Source organism: Diachasmimorpha longicaudata, chromosome 3 (genome assembly GCF_034640455.1).
Source record: "Diachasmimorpha longicaudata isolate KC_UGA_2023 chromosome 3, iyDiaLong2, whole genome shotgun sequence".
Taxonomy (NCBI): Eukaryota; Metazoa; Arthropoda; class Insecta; order Hymenoptera; family Braconidae; genus Diachasmimorpha; species Diachasmimorpha longicaudata.
The window spans coordinates 11418737-11441892 of record NC_087227.1 but is presented as its reverse complement, the minus strand read 5'-3'; the positions used below and the strand labels follow the sequence as shown (position 1 = coordinate 11441892).

At 39.5% G+C, this 23156-nt stretch overlaps 1 protein-coding gene across 4 annotated transcripts in view; it reads left to right on the top strand.

The window, feature by feature from the left end:
* Window positions 1–23156, top strand: part of LOC135160444 (protein gustavus) — an 87474-nt gene that overhangs the window by 57490 nt on the left and 6828 nt on the right. For 2 of the 4 annotated variants that reach the window (XM_064116977.1, XM_064116979.1), the window contains exons 2-4: window positions 4914–4952; window positions 20389–20762; window positions 22738–22967. In XM_064116977.1, the coding sequence (XP_063973047.1) occupies window positions 4914–4952; window positions 20389–20762; window positions 22738–22967 (643 nt within the window). The remainder of the gene's footprint in view (window positions 1–4913; window positions 4953–20388; window positions 20763–22737; window positions 22968–23156) is intronic. The other 2 variants (XM_064116978.1, XM_064116980.1) reach the window with 1 other exon arrangement.

The window sequence follows — 23156 nt, the reverse complement described above, 5'->3', positions numbered from 1 at the left end:
CGTTCTCAAGTGGACAGTGGAAACATTTCGTAGACCCATACCTCCACCACGTGGGCACAAATTCCTCTCGAGTGTTAACTGAAAATATCCACTCAGTAAAACAAGTTTGGTCAAGTTTTTACAATAATTTCAAAGTTGCAAATTCTGATTTAATAGCTTTTTAAATTATCGACCATTGACATTTTCTGAAATCTAATTCTTTGTAAATATTTTTTTTATTATCTACAAATCTATTCGTGCTTTAGGCATTCCGATAAAGATAAATTTTTGTTAATGACAACGTCGATTAACTGATTGCGAAATTATTTTGAAATCCAATGCACGTTTCTGTGACAAACAAAATGATTATCGGAGCTTTCTCAAAATCTCGTCAATTATTTCGGAGTTATTTGATAGCAGTGACGATATTGTAGTTACAGATAATTAACCGACGAACATAGATAGCTATAACGAAAAGTAAACAGAAAAATTTTATAATATTTTAGTGAAAAATTCCATTTTCCACAACGACTGTCACATTGTTTATCAGGCTATACATTGTTCAGATATTTACGTGACATAATTTTTTCCTTATCTAAAACATCACTCACTCGAAATGTTGACAATGTTAATGGGGAAATACTTCTTCAAGACAATGTTTACAAACAATTAAAATTCCAAAAAATAAAATCCTATCGTGTCCTCGGAATGCATTTAGTCAAAAATTATTTACAAAGCAATTAACATTTTCGGTACGGTACATCAATTTCTTCTCCAAAATTGAATTCCTCAGCAAAAATCACAACATTTCTCCACTCACTTTCAAAATACCTTTGGAGTCATGTGGCGATACGCCCAAAAATATCGATTTGTCGAGGAAAACACGTGACTCATTGTGCTGTACAGACACGTCACTTGAAAATTACTGTTCAAAGATCTCAAGAGGAATAGGATTTTCCGGCAGGGGTCATATCTCAAAGACGTCCGGTTGACGAACACTATCAATCGAATTTACACAGGACTTCCACTTACTTATTTCTTTACTCATCGCATTAGTCATTGCGGCCAGGGAGGGGTTTGCACATTCACCTCCCATCGTGATGACAATGCACGTGACAAAATGATAATTTTCGAACTTGCAGAGAAAAGAAAACGATTTTTGACTAATAGACGTAGTTGGGAGCATTCAAATTCCAGGAAAATAAAGGAAACAACAGTTTGTTATGTTTTTTTAATTGAATTAGAGACCTGACCTATAAAGTCATAAGAAAACACAGGCTAACGAAAAAGAACTGTCTCAATGTCATCATAATAGGACACAATACTGTCTCCGGACGCCGGGACAGTTCCAAGAATTTCAATGTTTCTCTTAGCGATCCCCTTTAAAGTGATGTTTCAAATAAGTTATTTTTTTTCCCGGAAATTCGTATTAAGTGACTTGGGTGGTATTACCTTGGAGTATACATGCGAAATTTTCGGCCTGACCTTTCTTTAATTTTCGTCTGGTATTTTTGTTCTCTTGGCCATTGTATTTTTTATTCGTCAAGCGTGTTGCCAAGATAGAAAGTACGTTTTGTTGTTGCTTAGTGGCATAACGAAACAAGTTGCAATAGTAATAGAATTCAGAGACCAACTGGATTTTCCAACAGCTGTGGGATATGAAAAGGGGATAATCAGGCCGTATTATTTGTGAAATTTTACAATTATTCTTGGTCTGCTCAAGGAGTGTGCAATTTCTGCTGGAAAAACACTCTTGCGGCCCATTCTGTCCCATTATTAACAATTTCAACGAGAAAAAATATGATTACGAAGAAAAAATTTGTTTTGGGGGAACTTTTGAATTAGTGCGACGATGGGGGTGTTATTGTCAGTATTCTTTTCCAAATTTAAATTGTCTTTCTCGTTTATTTGCTAGTAACGATTTTTGGGGATTTTTGAAGCTGTAACGAAAGAGTATGAATTAACCGGAAGTGAATGAAGGATACGGGAAATACTGGTGGCGGGAAACTCAAAACCCTCCCATGACGATAACCATTTCAGTTATCCTGTTTGTTGGTTGGTGATGAAGGAGGAAAAGAGTACAATTGGATATCGTGTTACTCCGGTTTCACACGTCTCCTGTACGTAATCAATACCCTGGGGTTGATCGCAATTCCATCGATTCGACAGAAAGTTGGTTGTCGTTGAGTGCTTCGCGTACCGAGTTGGCAGAGTTGTTTTATGAATATCTCGAAGGAGTGAACAGCGTCAGAGGATTTTTTCGGAAAAATTTAATTCACCACGAAAAATTCTCTGACATTTCCCACTAGAGCCGTTCGTGCTCGCGATAATTGGGAAATATTGAAAGGAAAAATGTTTATAACTTCATGTTGATTGTCAGTTATCAGTTGGCGTTCGAATTGAATGCGTTTTGATGGACTCTCGAAAAATGGGAAAATTTTATGAATAAAATTTTGCAACTCGTCATTCCATAACACAATTGACGACTCGCGAGTCGTAGACAGCGTAAAAAAAAACTACTAATGGATATGAAAAAAAATACAGTGTGAAGGTTTCAGGTGAATGTGAGACACCTACGGTCTACCTCGGCATGTTTTATAATGTCCATAATTATATGCGATGTTGCACAATCGGACGTCGGGAGGGTTATCGCTGGCAGAGACGGGAAAGAGGGGGGGAAAGGCCTCCCGTGGACTTGATCCACTATTCCAATGGATAAATGATGTCAAGTGAAAGCGAACGCTGTGTTTATTATCAATGCAATTCTTTCTTAATCGTTAACAGTGTAATTCCCTTGAAAAAAAATGACATTAATTTGTTTTTCTCTCATTTTTTCATCTCCACCAATTAATTCTAACATTCACTGGTGGTAGTGACGAATAAAAAAAATTTCTAAAGAAATAATTGATTTAATATTTGGAATGTTCTATTTATTTTATGAAAATATTAATAAAAAAATGATGATAAAAATATTGAAACTAATCAAAATAGAATGATAGGACTTTTAATTTTTTTATTCAATTTAAAAAATAAAAATTCGTAGAAATAAATTTAATATTCCTCTGGAATGCGTTCTCCGAAGAATCCCTGGACGTTGATTTTCTACCCGTATACCTCGGAGTGGTCTTGAAGGGCCGTTTGCCTCAAAATTCCAGACAAAGTAGTCTCTCCGCGGGGCAGGATGTGTTGTGTTGCTTGGCAGCCTGTTGCCGTGTCACTCTCCCTCCAATCTCTTTCTCTCTCGCTCATCTATCCTCATCCCCTCTGAATTTTGCGTCTTTTCCTCTTGCACGCACGTGTCTGCCTCAACTGCACGCACTGCGCTTCACCGAAGACCGTGAAGGCATTCTCAGTCTGCCTCGAAATACCCACCAACCGCGCCGTCGGGGCCCTCTCACGTAGGTGGCATTGCCCCTCGGTCTGTCTCACACGTGTATCATCCACTCATTCCCCGAATTTCCAATCTATTCGAAAACAGGAAACGAATAAAAAAAAAATCCAATAAAAATAATTATCTTGCAATTAAACAATTATTGTGATGAACAATCAGGAGGATCTGGGAAGTCGACAGTGATGCAACCACAAAATTAGTGAGTCACTTGTTCCTTGTCAAAGATCCATTTCGTTGCACTACTTCCTCCCATACTGATTAAGCTTTTATTTCTACTTGAAATTATTGGGATGTTGTGGCGAGATGAATAATGGGGTTAAATGAATCCGAATTTTCCTGGCTATTTGATCGACTCATTTTTGACCGCATGGCCTTTGCAGATTCATCTATAAAATCCGAAAAATAGTGGAACAGGTCATGAGTCAACATTTCACAATTTCAAATCGTCCAGTAATTTCTGTTTACTTGAAAAAAATTATAATTTCAGTGTGAAAATTACCCAGAGGTGCATTTAGGTAATGACAGACGTTAAACATCGATCAACTGGCCAGTTCATTTCAGGATCTAACGAGTGCTATTATCATTGCAAACTCTCGAAAGCCTAATGTGACGGTTGAGTTCAATGTTTATCCATCGTTAATCATTGGTAACCGATCGATCATTTGGAAAGGCGAAATGACAAGATACAGGGAAATTAGCCCGGGATGTTGACCTTCACTTCGAGCTCAGTCGTATACCGATTTCGTGTTGATTTTTTTTTTATTTCATCGTAAAACGGTTCTTGCGCCTTTTACTCAAGGCACTAACCCCAAAATGGTTTCTAATGGGTGCGAGGGGACGAGAGAGACGGGTAAAACCATTAGCCACCTCCTGCCACACTATTCTTTGTTGAAATTTCATTTTGTGTGGCCGAAATGTGCGAAAAAAGACTTGACCTTATTTTTTATTTCGTTTCGTACGTTTGACTCGCCAAATACTTTCTAATAATGATCATGACATAGAAGAACGTGTGTGGGAAAGAATTTTGGGGGCCGGGATTCTATGGGATTTTTTGAGGTCAGAGAGTGAGAAGAAATATTGGGGCTAACGGCGATTTTTTTTTTGCTGAGGTTTTTGAGGTTAGTTTAAACGATTGTGGAATTCTCAGGACAAGCGAGGTCAGTTTTTCATGTACAGGAGGGAGAGGGGAAGGGGAATTTCGATCCAGGTCTGTATTGATCAGTCCCACTGCTTGAGAAAATATTGGAAATACAAAGCTTATTAATTAAAATGTTCTCTTTTCTCGGAACATTGAGGTTGGAATTAGATAACCGAGTTAGTTGGAAACAATACATTTACACGCGTTGTACACACGTTGTTAAGAAATTAGCGGGGTAGAATGGGAATTTTCCTGACTATGCAATGAGTTTACTCTTGATCCCCGCCCACGTATTTTTTTTTGTAATGCAGACTGAGTTTTTGATGTTAATTAGACTTATTAGAAGTTTTGTTCGGTTATTAAATACGAAACGACTACTTACGCCTGTCTTATTTTTTCTTTCAGACTGGGCCGTTTCGTACCGAGCAAAAATGAAGACACGAGGTATATAAATTTATATATCCTCTCATTCTCTTTAAAATTTAATATAATTTTTTTTTCTGATTCATTCCTTTCAACTTTTCTAAATTGAGAAATGGATTAAAAAGTCACTGAGTTCACGAGTGATGTACAGAGTTATTCTCAGATGTGTAGAGTACCACATACGTTAAATTATAATCTGCGCATGCGTTCGTGGAATCTTTGTTTAACCTATCTTAGCCAAGTGTCGTCATCGGTTAGCAGCTGTTTCCATTCAGCGGTCGCCCTTTCTTAGTTGGCAACTTCCTCTGCCGGCGAGTTTGATGAGGACCATTGAATAGTCGAGGAAATTTCCGTTGAAAAAATTACATGATCGTCATTACCAATAGTTCAAAATCTCGTCGATCCGTATCCGGAACCATTGAAATAAGTAGGAGTAACGCCCATATGACAATCCGTTTTACCCTAACATTGAGGAAATTTCTAAATAAAAATTGAAATCGCTTTTCTGTCGTAACTTTTGAACTAGGGAGGAACAATAAATTGCCATATTAAGTTCTTCAGTTCAGTTGAAAGTTCCCTGACTATCCAATCAAGATACACATTTTCCTCAATTGTCGGAAAATTAAAAGCGTTAGAACTTATGATGTCATTCTGTCAATAATAAATGTTCCCATTCACGTCGCCCTTTCTTAGTTGATAACTTCCTCTCCACTGTAGACTTTGATGATGGAGATTATTAGATAGTCCGACACTAAAGCGTTGCCCCAGAGAAGACTTTAAAAAACACCTCATGTTTCTAATCCGTTTCCCGAAAAGAAAAATTCGAACTGAAAGACAACTGAATTGTAACTAGCATCGGAGTGCCAGGAAAAAATAATCTCGAAAATCATCTGACGGCCCATTTTACCCCACTGTAGAGTATGTTCTAGGGAAAAGATGATTCCGAAAAAGGGAAGGAAATTATGTTTTGGCTGGAACTTCAGTACTATAGCGAAATAGGTCATCATGCTGAATTTTTCAGCTTAAATTTCTCTCACTCTTTGAACGAGTGATTCATCTAGCTCAATTGCCGGAAAATTGCGACCGTTAAAAATTGTGATGTCATCGTGTCAACAGCTGTTTTCATTCATGCTGCCCTTTCTCACTTGGCAACTTCCTCCTGCGGGGCCAAGACTTTTAATAACTCACAGTATTCACGCGAATGGGGGAGATTTCATATCCATTCATCACATAAAATTGTTGAAATATCTTTCACGTTGGATACTGAAGTAGGAAATTGAATGTAAATCACAGCTCGACGACGACGTAATGCTAACTCATACCGACTGGTCACGTTTTCCACTGAAATGTGTCTCATGGTTAACGTGAAAATGTCACGTACGATATTATATGTATATCTAAAATTTACGGAACTTTGCTGAGAGGTACAACAAACCTCTGGTTTTTTAAAAAATCACTGCTTCAATTTCAGAATTTTTATTCAAATAAAAATACACAATTTTTTCAAATGGAACATGTGCCAGAATTGAATGACCGGGTCTGGGGTAGAATTTTCGGTCCAAGTCGTCAGTACTAACAACGAGTGATGCTTTGTGTCACATCGGTTTGCCTAACGAGTCCTAATTAAGTCCTTGGTCAGTCAGAAGAGTCGATGACGCATGCTACTAGTGCCAATGCGCTTAAATCGACTGTTTAATCGCACTGACAACTTCCTCTCGTTTAGATTGTTTCTCCTAATGAACTTATCCCAAAAATCGACCATTAGTTCATTAACACCAGTGAGTGATGGAGAGGGAGGGGGCTGAGTCAATTTCCGCGTTAGGGTAATGACTTGGGGAAACGTAAATCAGAGGGAAATGAGCTCAGGCCTGAATTCGCAGCGTTTATCGGTATTTCTCATTGGGCGTTTATGGAAGTGGGAGAGACAGACCCGAAAATGACCCCCGAGGATGGTCTGCAAAATGTCAGGTGAAATAATCAATACGACCATTCGTTTTGTCCTATTATCAGAGTAATTTTGGCGAAAAAAGTAGTTTCCCCTAAATTAATTAAAGCTCTCATTTTCACGCCCCCTCAAAATTATTCAGTTCAACCAACAGAACACTTTCCACCACTCGAACATATAATTACCTTCCATAATCAATTTGTTAATCACCTGTGATCATTAAACCTGAAAAATATATTTCAGTCGCCGTTTAATTTCGTTGGTAAATTGCGTTTGAAAAAATTGTCACGTATTTATTTTCCTCTCGTTCTCCCTCTCTCACTCTCGACCATATTTTCTTTTTCGTAAGACTTCAAATATATTACCAAACGTACGTAAGACGTGTATACAGAGCGAAGTACCCGCTTTAGCCCGCCCGCTGACCCATTTGTGAAATTTGCCGAGACTCAACACGACGCTTCGAGTCACACCAACCAACGGAACACTCTACTGGTGAGGTGGAAAAAGTAAGGGGTAGGGCAGACGAGAGGGGAAGAGAATACTGGGCTTACAACACTTCATGAAATTACTCCCGAGGTTTCGAGTGTGCTTTAACGTTTTCTTTATTCCTGTGGCCACTCTACCACCAGCAACGTACGAAATTCGTAATGAATTTTAGTTGGCCCCCTTTTTTTTTTTTCACTGGCCTTGGGACAAACTCTCTTCCACCCGAGGCCATGGTGAATCAATTTCAAATACTCAAGAACTTAATTTCTAATTTTATTCAGCGATTTCTTTCGTCGAAATCAGAGATTCGCATCACCTCATTATTTTTTTTTAATTTAGATTTATAAATGCCCGGAGAAAGGGGAGGGGGGAGAGTGTGAGTAACCCCAATGACTAGCCCGGGATATTTGGGGTGGGGAAGTACGTAAGACGATTCATTTTCCCTCAGTAGTAGAAAAGGCTCATCTGAGAATAGATTTCGAGATTTTTTTCGCGAGAACTTTGCGAATAATTGGGAAAAATGGATTGCAATGCCGTTTTTATTCAGCGAGAATTGGCCGAGTATTCAACGGGACGGTTTTTGTCAGGGATTTATGAAGCACTGGCGGGAAAAAAATGTGAAAGGATTTTTTCAGTTCTTTTTTTTTATTCTTTGAATGAAAGGAGGAGTCCCGTCCCCTTGGGAGCATCTGCCTGTTGTGTCACGAGCACTCGACGCTTTCGCAACTACTGTGCGTGAATAGTGCGATATCTTCGGAGGTAAAGAGATGGCGAATCTTCAATAGAATTTTCAATGCTTGGTATTCAATAGATTATTGGCTGTGGAAGGGATCGAGGCAAGTTGAGAATGCCGTAACGGATTCTTTTGGAGATTAGATTCTCCTGTGCTGAGTGTCAAAAGTGAGAGATATAGTGTCATAATTGTGGGTATTAACTCTAATTAACTCGATGCAGAGAAAAAATTTGTGGAGAGAAAGAAATTTATTGTTTTTCTTTGGCCCGAATGATTTGGAGAATTAGGTTTGTTCATCTTTCTTCATGTTTCATAGAATGCTATTCAATTTTCGGTTGTCTGTTGGGCAAGCTTGGCGCAAGACGGTTGTGCTCGTGAAAGCTACTTCACTTTCTCCATCCAATTCTTATTTGAGATATTACAAATGCTTCTCTGGGAGGGCAGAGCTTGACATTGTACAGGGAGAAAAATCCGTCGTTCCTCTGGGTGATGTTGCACTGGAATTTCCCTCAGAATTTGTTTCTTCATCTTGGAATAAAAATTGTTTGTAGTGTTATTGATAAGAAAAAGCGTTAGATAGTAGATAAACCCAGCCAACGGGGGCTCTGACCGATACCGGCACTACGCTTGAAGACGACGATGCACAAGGCCCCCTACTATATTCATTATTGTCGAGTCCTACCCACTTACCACATGGATAGTATACACTTGAGAACGTTGGGGAGTTTGCGAAGGAATATTAAAGACAAAGAGCAATTCATTCGACGAAACAATTCAGTGAAACAAAAAAAAAATCAAACTTCGTGTGAATATCATACAGATGTTTGCGAATCGAAGGAGACCATGTTAATTAGCCAGGGAAAATTAGTTGAAAAATTCAACAAACAAAAAATACCGATGAATTCCTTTCCCCTATCGATACCAAAAATTAAGAAATTAAATTAAAATTAATTAATTTGAATGTAAGGTGCACCTTCGACGGTTGATAGTGATGAGACGTAATTTTTAATCTGTGAGTTTATATCACATGTCTTCGCCTCGTGCTTCGTTATGAAATATATTACTCTTTTATCATTATCTTTTTAAATTTTATTTCACTTGACAACAAACATTCTTCGAGGCAGGTTTCACCCATCTGCTTCCGACACGCAGCCGGGAGAGATGAAGCCCCTAAAGAGATAAAAAAAAATATATAGGGGGGAGGAGATGTTGGGCAAAGCTCGAACGTCTCAGCTGGTGCGCCCCGGCGATGACGAGGGACGACGCCTGGGTCGGACGGCCTCCCCAAAGTAATTCGTTTGCTCATCCTCTCCGCCGATGCACTCGCGTCATCTTCTCGTTCTTCCCATCATCATTTTTTTTCAGCCCCCAAACTTCCTAGGGTCTTCGATCAATTCAGGGCTCGCGGTCCCTTCACTTTTTTTTCCCTCACTCCAAAAAATTTCTTCTGTTATTGTTGTTACCAGAAGTGAACCATAAAAAATGACAATGGCCCGCACCGGTGAAATACTATGCGGGACCCGCACGCACATATTTCTTTTTCTTTTCAACCATAAAAAGTGAAAAATGGGAAAGGGAAAAAAATCAATTGATTTTGGATTAAAATTGTATAAATCGCCTTCCGCGTGCGCAAAATCCCACTCCCTACAAAGTACTTTTAGAGTCGTGGGATCATATCACTCGCCTTCGGGTCGTTCTAAGAATCTCTCATGAGTCCAAAAACAATTTCCCGCAATCGTATCGAAATTTCGTCGTGGGTGTGGCTTTTTTCGCTCCGCAAAGAAAAACAAAAATAAAGTGAAGAATGTTAATCCATTTCGGTACCTTGTCTCCGCTGGATCTCGATCGAGTGTATTGTTCACATCCACATCGTGATGCAATAAGAGTTTCAGGGCGAGGTCGATCTCCCCTCCTTTTCCTCCTCGTCCCCTCGTAGAAGGGCTAAGTCCCTCTTTATCATGGCATTAAAAATAATTTTCTCATTTTTTAAGCGAGCCGCGAAAGTTTCTGACTCGACTCGAAACATTTCCAGTCCCATAATTCATCATTTATGGATGAGGGGACATATACAAGAGACGCGACGGGGAGAAGAAATTTTATAAAGAGGAAGGGAGGGAATCGTTGGTCCAAGAAGAGATGCTGTAGAATTGCCGGCGATTGTCGAGGCTCTGACGTAACCACTTGGTTTCAATCGTAGCTTCCTTCAAACATCTGACTCATCCCCAGTTGTGGTTTCAGCTGTCCTGCGACGGTTATTCGAATTCTCATTTTTTTCCCCCCAAAAATTTGAAATAGAAAATGATCAATTTTTATTCCGGACGTTCGCTGATGACGACACAAAATTGACATTACTGTTAAATTATTTCGGATAAATTTCAATAAAGTGTTTATCGCTCGAAAGCCGAACACAAAAACATTTCTCTCAATTTCCGGTTTCTCTTGAAATCTTCCATCTCCATCTTAAATTAAACATGTGCGCCGAGGAGTGGGAGAAATAACGAAAGGATGCGGTTGTGAGGTCTCGAGACAGCAGACAAGGTCACGGCTACCTCCCGGACAAACGTTCACTCCCAAGTCCGCCATTTTGCGTGTGTTGCAAAGCCACAAGAGCTCAACGTCAATCCGTTGAAATAATATGCGATACATTATCTCTGACGGAGTCTCTCACTTATCCCTCCCTTCCTCATCGTCATTTTGTTTTTCTTCTTCGTAAGAAGTGGCTCGTACCAGTCTGTGGCGTTCAATTAAATCACGTTCGTACAATTCCCTCTTGTTTAATCCCAACGTTTCATTGCAGTGTCTCTTTACATAATGAAAATAAAAGTGGAAATTGCCTTCCTCATTGTTCCTTATCAAATGTTTTGCTTTTATCTCTTATCTTAACTGAGAAATTCCCTCTCGCCCCCTCCCCCTCCCTCTCCGGTCCTGTTTCACTCTTGTCTCCACTGTCTATAACCATTCGTCTTTTTTCCTTTTCCTTTCTCCGGGATAAGGGGATCGACTTCAAGATTACCCAGACGAAAGTTCTGAGAAGAATAGAAAAGAACTAGGGGCAGAGGGGGTGAAAATAATTGCATGAGATAGCGAGAGAAATAAGGAGTTCCATTGACTCTCCAGATGCCTCTAGCAAGCTTGAATTTTCTTAGTCAAATTTGGGCTATTGTGGTTGGGGTAATTAGTGACCCCATTCGATAACCCTGAAAAGGCAGCTGGAGGATTTTCTCACATATTTTTCCATATTAGTAAAAAAATGGAGGGATGTAAATCGACGAGGACTTGATTTTAAAAAGCAAGTTTAGAGATATATTTTGCTGTTTTCATTTCCTCGTGTAACCCAATACATTTCTCGGTAATGCCGATAAAGTATGTGCAAAAATAAGGGGTTCTCACGGACTTTATTCATGTAAATTTCCTTGGCTGTATAATTGTATATCCAAGAAACTCATTTCCCCGCTTCTACCCCTCATTGAGCATTCCATAAGTTATTAAAATCTAACGCAAATGAGGGAGTGTTGCTTAATTTAATGAATAGTCACCAGAGTTAATGAAAAAAAAAAAACAAAAAACTTGAAAAGAGAAGGAGATGGGAAATACCGGCTCGTTAACTCGTCCACGAGCGTAAAATGACAATGGACGCGTGTACTAACGAGGGAAAGGTGTATACTAAGTCTTTAAAGAAAGAAAAAAAACGTGGGGGGTTTGGATGGCTGTTGGGAGGAGTCGATTACCTTAAAGAATTGGTTGTAATCCCCATCTTATTTTTTTTATTCTTCGTTGAAAAGGGTTGAAACTAGAATTACTGTCATAACGAGCAGTTTATTTATACTTTGACTGGCTGCGTCCCAGACACTGGCCCTGAAAAAAAAATAGCCGGTGAAAGTGTTTATTTATAACTCGTTGGAGTGAATATGACAGATACATGTTCATAATTTTCGTCCAGGGGTATTTTTCTTTTTAGAAAATTTCGGCCAGTAATTATTGGCATGGCGGGAAACTTGGAGAAAATTATAGTCTTCTGTAAGCCGTTTCGAATGCGTATACAACCGCCAAATGTCGATATTCAAGGCGGGAAATTTAAATACGGCACGGGAACCGCACGGACGACCTCGGGCATAATTACAGAAATAATAATTTCTCACTCCAAGAGCTATGAATAATGGAAGATGTACTAGGTTTACCTTCTACTATTTTTCAACTTTTAATTAAATATACACTTATTTTTGTCATAATACCCACACAGTAATTTTCAAATTTTTTTTCAAACACCTTTCCCAACAACTTCAAACGTCTCAGGGTACGAGGAACATACGTACAGCACTGAAAAGTCCCAAAAGAAGCGGAATTCCCCTCTCCCCATTTTCTCATTTCGTTATCTCATCACAAAATAGTTGTCAGCATGCATTGGGAATATAGCGGCGGCAGTGCGGGGGCGGGGGGAGGGGGGAGGTGGAAGGGGGTCCATTGTGTCCGGAGAATGTAAATTGAGGTACCTCGAAAAAGAGGATTAGGATCTTAACCGAAAGATGAACAAAATTTGGCAGATTTTCGTCGAGTTTTTTGGATGTTTTTTCATCCGCTCTTGTGATGTTCCGAGGAATTTTGGGGGTTGTAGACGAGAAACTGTCTTCGGGGATGGATGAATAGTCAGGGAAGTGCACAAACGAGACTTCAACGTCTGGCTAATCCCAAGGCGAGGCGCGCGATAGTCACCAGGGCGGTCTACCAGTGAAAACAATGGTGATTGTCTCGAAAACGTTTACAGCCTAATTATGTGAACACGGTCCTGGCCAATGGTGTAGTAACAATGCTATAACTCGTAACAATGTACGATTGTTCATTGTCCTGGGACTGGAGATACTCCGCTGCCCCTTTGGGATGAAAAAACTTTATTGTCATTTTTTTTTATTATTGTTTACAACTATTTTCTCGCTCATTTCGGTGTTTTCGTTAATTTGTTAATTTTTCCCCCCACTGTGCATTACGAATTTGATACTTTCATTGAGTAAGCATGGGGGGGGGAGGTGAATGTGTTTTTAACTCCACCCATATGATATTTCACGGTGTATTTATTCAACGGTTCAACGACCTCACCACCTAGCAATCCTGTATGTGGCCTTCGCCGATGTCATTGAGCGTCGAGAGCGCAGACAAATGGATTTTAATGGGCCACAGAGTGGAGGACACTTCTTGGTTTACCCAAGTACATTTTCAAACATGTGTTTATCTGGTGAATGAGTCGCGATATATCATTATCAAGGAGAATCAAGCTTTATAGGAATATTGTGGAATGTATTCGGGTCTCGGAGTAAAACGAATCTTTTCTTATTTTTTTTTAAGAGGGAACTGATCTCTCGAAATTTTTGAACAATTTTTTTCTAAAGTTATTAACATTGTATAATCGACACTCTGACGATTGTGCTTCAATTTGTAAAAAGTTGATGATCTTCAATAGGAAATTTATTCTAGAAATTTAGGGAACTGGCAGGATTCCGTTACTTTCCAACGGATTTATCTTAGGTCAAGGCTGTCACAAAAATCTTCAACTTTTGAAGGACAAGGGATAATGTAGGAGAAGAGTTCTTTGTAACCAGAGAGCTTTCAACTTAAAGGCTCAACATGACATCTCATTTGTGACCGAGTGGTTCAGGGGTTACGAGAAAATATCAGGAAAATGATGGAAATTATTGGTTTTGTTTGATGTTCCTACGAATTTGTAATTGTTCAATAAAAAAAATTTAAAAGGCGTAGAAATGATTGTCAATTTTCACGAACCGATACGAAATTGAACATTTGGAAGGGAACCTCGGTACAATTGTCCTTCAAAACGACAAAGCGTAACGAGGCGAGGTTACACCAGCGATGAACTGAGAACTAGCGTTACAAGGACAAAGACAACCGGGGAACCTGTCCCCATGACGATTAGCCCACGCGCACCACCTCGTGGTTTGTGTTAACGTATCGCACCTTTTTTTTTTGCACTCCCGTGTTTTTCTCTGAATATACAAGAGCGCCAGAGACAACTGAGTGAAGAGAGAAAAAATCTTACGATTCTGGACACGTGCGTGAGTGGAGGATAAAAGTGTTGATGGATCTACGTGACACACACATTAGAGTAAACATTCATAGTTCAGGCCTTTCGTTTTTCCATCGATGGGATGCCAGGCCTTGAGAAAAATCATCTTACCTCGATTCGCAATTTCATCATTGGGATCGGGAACACCGCAATGACTGTGTAAATATATTTTTCTTATTGAAAAATCGATTTCTCACTGTTTTACCTGAATTCACTCAACGGTGAAAATATTCTAGTTTTGCGATGAAAATGTGGGTTGATAAATTCAATACCAGTGAAAACAATTGACAACGAAGCAATTACGAAACATACAATTTGATAACCATTTCCCCCGAATGATATTCAATGTCCCTCACATGAGAGTTACGACCGTATTTTCCGAGAAATTTCGGAAAATGTCGCACATTTCAGCTTGTCATTTGAAATTTACCTGTCCACACGGTCCTCACCTAACGCACCTCGACAATTGATCGACTACCGCCTGTAATTATCATACGAATGAGAATAAAGTAATCGAAGCCATGACTTTCTCACGCTACCTGTTATAATTAAATAATTACAATGGTGGCAATGTAAGTTACATTATTCTCAACAGTATGATGTGTTTATTGCCATTTCAATGGAGATCTTAATTAGAGTCAATCTACAACGAATAAGGACACTGAGATTACCATCAAAATTTTTTTACATATAATTTTTTTATGCCTCAGTAACATTCAATGCGACCTTTTACATTTACCTTTTGCATTCATAACTCTTTACATCGTTGTGTACTGCACCATTTTGGTTGTTTATGCGTGGGAAAGCGGAAGGGAGTGTAATACTAATTCATTGCCATTTGAAATTAACGATTCACTAGTGATTCCAGGAATTGCTGAAAGTCCATTTATTTTGTATCAAATTACTTCCGTTGAAGATTTGTTTTACAGTTGGATTTGAAATTTTACGGAAATTGCTATCACAAATTAACTTTACTACCAACAGTTCTGCCGATTTATGGGAATTTAGCGGATTGCATTATCTTCATTGCCAAATATATTTTCATACGAGAAAAGGGCGGGGGGATTTCCGTTGGAAAATTGTTTATGAAGCCATTTTGTGTCATTAGTTTGAACGGGACTTTTGTAATGAGATGAATTGAACCATCACAGTGACCTTCAGCATTTTTTTTTCTGGGGTTTGGAATTTTTCCGTCAAATATTTAATTCTCGCGAAATTTTGACAATAAAGAGGGCAAAGGAAATTATCATATTGCGTATTTCAAGGGAAAATTGTCTGGTTATTCAACTGGAAGTTTGAAATGGAAAAAACAGTTGCTTTTTACACTTAAAACATCAAAGTGAACGTGTGTCCCTCATGCTGCCTAGAAAGGCAAAATTTTTTTTGCAATGATTTTTTTTTCTTCTATCCCACACATTTCGAAATACCACAGACTATAATTTCTAATCGATGAGTCAATAAGGAAGGTGAATTGTCATCACTACCATAATTCACCAAATTGCCGAATGGACTATCGACATTTTCATCAACTGCAAGCAACTCTTTTGATAAAAAAATTGAATAATGATAGGGTGACGATGTTTGACGTCTTGTCCAACTTGGTTTCATCACTGTCACCGTTTTACTCGTCTGCGAATGGCACCTGGTCACGACCTTTACAGTCTCGATTATCTCATCTCACCGAGAGAGAGACAGAGACAACACTAGCTTGTAACTCAATCGACCAATATACCCCGGGTCTGAGTGGCAAATGACAAGTATTGGAATTTACAAACGAAATTTGATTACATTCGTTGCGGTGAAAATTCCAGATGGAAATCGTAAGATGACGCATGACAGATTTTAAAGGAAAAGTGTTTTCCGCTGCAATTGTTTCGCGAATTCTTCGGCCCCCCTAGTCCCCGGGTCCTTTTAGGAAAATTGAAAAAAATATCAAATAACCTGTCAATTTGGACATACATCTCAATCATTAAATCATCACTTAAAAAAAAATCTCATTCCTAAGCATGAATTACGAAATACCAAGACCTTCTGGAACCCGGAAATCGAGCTATCTCATTACAAGAAACAATAATAAGAGGCTGACAAAAAATTACCGACCTTTAGGACCCACTGAATCACCATTGCCATCTCATTTTGTCGACAATTTTTGGTGACTTTATGTTGACCTTTAGCTATCGCAACAGTCAAACGAGAATAATCTCAACTGCCTTGGGCAATCACACGAGTCTTGATGGGTATTCTCAGGTGATGTTCCAATGAATTCATGACCCTATTCAATTTTCACAGCTTTCCAAACATCACATTGAGAAAGGTCGTGGTCCGGTTTCTGTGTCTCAAATTAATCGAATTCTCGTTGCACTATTTCGGGTTTTTTTTTCCGTCTTTGTGGTTCGGAAATTCGGGGATCTATTATTTAGTCATTCAGGTTTATGCTAATGGCCTATCTTTATTGATGTAGAACCTGTACCGTGCAGCAGTCGGCCTTGAAAACGAGAACAAATTTATTCTCTATTAAAATTCGAAGCTCTTAACGGTCAGAGAATTCTCTCGTTATTGTTATTATCTTTAGTTACAAGAAGCATTAGCTTTTTCATTTAAATTTCAAATATGTATTAAATTCAAATTAAATTATGATAATAAATGACACACTCGTAAAGATAATCGTAAATGATAAATGGGAAATGAGTGCCACTGTTGAAAATGACCATCGCGTGGTTCTTCATTGACTGATTTGTTACGATTCATTGGCTAATTACAATTGAGCATTAGATGTGAGGGAACTGTAAAATTTCACAGCGGCTTGTATTCAAAGGTAAAGTCAAGCTTCGCAAAAAATTCACATTAATCCACTCGTGAAATTAATCACATTTCAAATCTCTGCAAGTGTCCATGGCCTAGGGTATATTATTTCATCCAGATTTCGCGAACAAAATCCCCCGTTCACTCTCAGTATTCGCAAGTAACAGCTGACACGGGGCAGAAATCTTCTCCCCCCCTCTCTCTCTCTCTCTCTCGGTTTCCTCTCCTCCTACCAACCATTGGGCTTTTTTATCCCTTACACACACCTGTTCGCCAGCTGCCGCGACAAAGGGGCCATTTTGCGTTGTGCAAGCCCCCCGGGAGTACAGACAAGAAGCCTTTGTCAGCAGAATGTATTTCTGTCTCATTCTCTCCAATTTTTTTTCCCTCCACTCTTGCCCTTCCTCCTCCAGCCACACCCCACAGACGATTTTTTTTCAGACCAGTTCTTCGTCTTTATCCCGCTGAGATGAAACAATCAATCTCTCAATTACCACTGGAGGTGAATGGATGTTGATGGTGGAAAAAATTGGAAAAAATTGATCATTCAATTGTACACAGCAATGAAAAACTCAATGTAATGAATTGTTAGAGCTTTGATGGTGTACTGATATTTTTTTTATCCACTTAATTATATAATTTTTCAATGCAGAGAATGTAATGTTAATGGAAAGAGAACGTTCGGTGATTGGGTAGTTTTGAAACTTTGAAAAGCATAAAATTCAAGTGTCGGGTGAGGGATATTGGATGGATTTTGGTATTCGTTGACACGTTGGCATGAACCGAGAGGCGATAGAGGCATCGATCAAACAGTAACATCACTCTGCACACAAGACCCCCCCAAACTGACGACAAGAGCTTACGATCCAATGAGAAGTGAGTGAAGAGGAATGTGTATAGGATGTTGTGAGGTCGTTCGCGGTGGGTTTTAGGTACACAGAGAAATTTCGTGGATTATCGTTCGACACGCATCCAGGCACTGCCAGGGCAATACTGTACTGTTCAACATGGGGGATTTCGTCACTGATTGCCAATGAGATTTACAATGCAATGTGGACTGCAGTCTATGGTTGGGATTAGGGCCTGGATTCGGCGGTGGAGAGGCAATCAGAAATTCGGAACCCTCTCCGTTGAGGATCTAAATCCTGAGAATCCCGCCAAATCACGGGTTTATTATTTTCTGCGTTGATGCATTTCATCACGTGTGCGAAAAATTACATTTAATGAACGAAGCGGTACCTGCGGTTTTGTCTCCACGAAGGAGAATACTCAGTAGAAATTACGGAACTCAATGTTTGCTCACTGATTATGCAATCGCCTCGGAATTTTTACGTGACAGTATTGTGATGTCTCACCAACGATTCGAATAGAAAAAAAATCTGTGACAGTTCGGTGCGACTGCCTACAGCTGCTCTTCCGTAACTGCGGAATTCCAAAAAAAAATAGAGAATCCAGAATTTCGGAGGAAAAATCTACTTTCTACGCCCGTTCATATTGCAAATTAAATTTCATAACCGTCCATCTTTCACCTTGAAAATTTCACTCATGAACCCACACGAGGCAGAATGGTTTTCCCATTCCGGACATGGGTTTCGTTTGGATTAAATTTTTTTTTTCATTTGAAGGTTTTCTTTTGATCACCGACAAGTCAAGAGAATTGACGCATACATGTTGAAAAATTTCCCAGAAGATACGTACAATTTTTTTTGCGGGTGTGGCAAAGAGACAGAATAGAACGACGAGTCAGGGTAGATTTGGGTTGGTACGGGTGGATGGGTGGCAGTCGGGTGGGGCCGGCGGGGGAGAGCCGGATCAATACCAAGCAGTCTCGCCTCTCTCTGCAACTACTATTCAATGCTTCCGCCTGATGAGCAATTTTTTAAAATAAATAAACCTAAAAATCTCGTTACATTGCGTGAAAGTTACATCACTAGATAATCAGGAGATAATTAGTCTTGAAGCTAATTATGACAGTTCCTTCTGGCCCATTTTTCATTGAATATTTCTCTTCGGGGAAACGTGAAACTGTTCGGAAGAAAATGGTTATTTGAAAGAACAATTGTTTTGTAAAAATAAAGTCTCATGGGCAAACGAAAGCTCACTAGTACTGCTAAATTATTTTTAACGGTTACAAGTTCATGCGTAACTCCACAGACATCTCTGGGGACCGACGACCACTTCCCATTCCTCGGTAATGGAGTACAATGGATATCACTATTCTAAAAGTGATAACAGGACTTTATCGTTTCCCCCTTTAACCTGAATATTTTATTTTTTCTATTGCTTAGTACCGGAAGTTGGGTTCTCGATTTGGAAACACACTGCCGCAATTTTTCTACAAATTGTCAACTTATATTTTTTTTTATTTCAATTTTTATACGCGCATTCACCTGCGAGGTATGTCACCACGATTGGACATTCGCCATTTTACCCGGCTGGAAATCTGAATCCCCTCCCCAACGGCACCTGTCACTTTTACGAAATCATCTCGAATCGCGCTACCATCCACACATGCATCCGCATGAACGTCTGTCCATGAACCGGAAGTGGCATCGGCCCTCAGCCTAAAGCGGAAGTAACAAGCCACGTTAGTAAAGTGACACAACGTCAGCCCCACTCCCTGGCCTATGATCATTGCAACAATTGTCACAGACACATTGGACATTTTGGTTGGAATCGTCAGGGCATAATCCCGAACGCCTGTCATTCGTCTCTCTATTTATTCTCCACAATATCGACTGTCATTTTGTCTCCTGTCCGCCATTTGCTTTTGTTCCATGCTGTTCATGATATCGGCTTCAAGTGATACTGCACCATCGTCGGAGAATTTTTTTTTCTGCCTGCAGAGATTGTCCATTTTTTCAAAAATCCATGTGAGTGTGAGGGGAGGCAGATGAAAAATGGAGAGACAGTTTTACGCCGTTTACTGGTACAATTTCAGGTGAAAGTTAGGTTAGGTCTTGGGGGAGAGCTAAATGGTGGGAGAGAGGAGATGAAAGGGGGTGAATTTTGCAGCGGGGGGATTTTCAGATCTCGTGGTAAAGTGATGATTCGTTTTTTGATAGTATATATATATTCCTGAAGAAATCGAATAATGATGATCAGAAAATCGGCGATTAGGATTGGGTTTAAAATAAATTGTGATACTAATTTCATGCAGAAAATTAAATACTTTACAGGAGAAATTGCCTGATATTTTTTTATAAGATATTTTATTGACGAGATAATTAGAGAATTGTCATGAGTTATTTCAACGATGTTATCACTTGTATGTATTACCCCGAGGTCACTCATCAACGTTACCATTAACAAAATTGTGACATAGAGCAGTCGTTGTATGAATTATTATTGCTTTCATATTGTTGTATGGTATTTTTCGAATGTCTCAATCTAATGATTCTCCTAAATGTTGTTACAGGAATAAAGGGAATCGTTGCGTGAGCGGGGGTGGCAGCCGCGGTAGCGGTGCAACCGGTACAACCGGGCCAACTGGTGCAACTGGAGGTGGTAACAACGTACTTGCTAACGACGGTAGTGTTATAGTTGGTCGTGGGGCCCTCTACGGGGGTGGTGGGGGCGGTGGTAGCCCCAGGCGGGGAGGTGGTCAAGAGGGTGGTGGACAACCACCTATCAACGGTCATTATAACGGTCATCATACCACTAGTACAAGACACCACAGGCACAAAGTGTCAGCTGGCTGTGTTGAACTACGCCATCATCCACATCATCATCGACACCACCCCCACTATCGCTCCCACCATCGGGGCATGACCATGGGCCAAAAGATATCAGGTAAATGGTTATTTTGAATTTACCTAAAAAAAATATCTTCTATTTAAACTGATGTCTCTATTTCGATCTTCAAGGTAAAATGAATTTATGCGTTTCGATTTATCTCAGTCTAGTGGAGGCTTCAGACCACGACTAAGAGGCCAATGCCCTCATAAGACCCACCAGACATTATAAAATAATTACCTGTCACTGATAAGAACACCACAAAATATACCGAGTATCAGCTCACCTCGATTTTCCCAAAATTTGCATTTACTGTTCTGTGGGTACAGTGTGACACAAAGGGATTTGAAAATATAAATATCGTGTATTCCAATATGCCACCACTGACCATACATTCACATTTACCTATTTACATGTCCCTTGGGAAAAAAAAAATGAAAAAGAGAAAGAGAAATTCAGCATTTTTCCACCACAAATATTTAACGTGTTCACCTCTATCACTCTCATACCCAGACAGCGGACGGCATTAGTACGACGGGAGCTATAAATAAAGGAGAATGAAAAATGCGGGGAAAATTTTTGGCGGGTGAAATAAAATATACAGCCTGCGGACTTGATTTACTGTCCAATGGTAGACATTTCGCGATCATTCTTTTTCTCTAATATCTTCATGGTTTTTGTGCACATCATCTTGATGCCCTGATCATCAGATGGAGTTTTTATAGTCCAATTAAAAAATTATGGAAGTGCAATTTTGATTAATACTGACGTTATAAAAGAATGCTGAGGTGTCGGTAGTTTTTCCACGTTTTTCTACTCCCTCTGGCAAAAGAAAACTGACACCTTACCTCTGTAATGCACCGCAGATCGTAAATTTGTCCCGATGGCCTGGGCTACGGTACGTCGCGTACACCTCGGGACAGATTAATGAAACCCCGTAAATCGATTTTTATTGTCCGGAAAACTAAAAGGTACAGGGACTCGTGCTTGGCGTTGGGAATTTTCCGGGACGATGCGGACGTTTCTGTGAACGTGAAAAAGGGTATTAGAATCGTGGAAAAAAACTGTGAGGTGTATAAATCATACCCGTGCCAGTATATATCATCTCAACAATCATTTTCCACTTTCATTCGTATTTCGCCTCGTTATCGACAAAATTTTCACTGGAGAACACTGATCATAAGTCCGTTATGCCCCACGGACTTCCAAACTATATCTAGAAATTATTCAATTCTTTAATTTGGATTTTGGCCCTGTCCAGAAATAGTTCAACTTCTCTTTTGATTTATTTAATTCATTCTCTTTATGATAGAAAAATTAAAAATAAATAAGTCCCGAATGGCTCTTAGATTTTATCTCAAGATCTGATGACTCCAGATGTTTTTTTAGAGTCCCTCAATTCTTTAAGGATCTTTTCAAAGTTCGAATATCGTATTTCACATTTTATCTCTTCAAGTTTTTTACATCGTCTGCGTCCGTTCCAATCTAACCGAAACGGTTTCTTTGAGAGTTGTAAAAGTCTTTGGGGGGAAAGGACGGAGCAGAACGGTCACTCCGGTTTTTTTCCCGCCACAGAAGTTACACAGCTGCTATGGACAGAAAACCAAACTGAAAATCCTGTTGGTAAACCCCAGGGCTGACCGATTCGTTGGAAATCCTTTGTGGCAGGATCTGAAACCTCTGAGAAATCCTTTGTTGGGTTTTTGAGGAAAAAGGTGACAAATGTCGTCAACAAACTCCGCTAAACAGTATAAAAACGTGAATATTTCAATCGCCTAAGAAAAAATATTAAAACAAATAGACGAAGGCATTGACTGTTTCATTCTTGACTTTATCCGGAGTCAAAAAGCCTAGGAAATGTGGAAAACATTAATAATTTCAATGACGAAAGGGTATCTTAATGAAAACTTGGAAGACATTGATCGATCGGGAATAGCGTGCAGTCTAGACATCATTTAACATGAATAATCAACTGAGAATGAACAAATGTCACGAAATATCCCCTTTATAACTCATCAATTAATTTTTCAAGGCGGCGTGAAGAGCGTGACGCGTGAAAGCGGTGCGGGAGCGGGTGGAGGAGTTGGAGTTGGTGGTGGTACAGTACCACCGTACAAACCAGTGGTGCCACGTGAACTTGCTCAGGACTTCTCGAGGCCGGCGCGACTCGATGTACTCCTTGATATGCCCCCAGCGTCACGAGAAGCACAAGTACACCATGGATGGAATGCTGAAGACCGGAGTCTCAATATATTCGTCAAGGTGAATTTTCAAATAAAAATTAATTATCCTAAATTAATTATCAACCTATCCCTACTACCTTGAGCATTAGTAGGGTGCAGCAGGTCTGTAGCCGGTGTTTATGAGCACAAATGTTTTCGACTAACATTTGAAATAGCTCTCATAGATGAAAATCATGATTCTTAGCATTTATTGATGATTAAACGGATG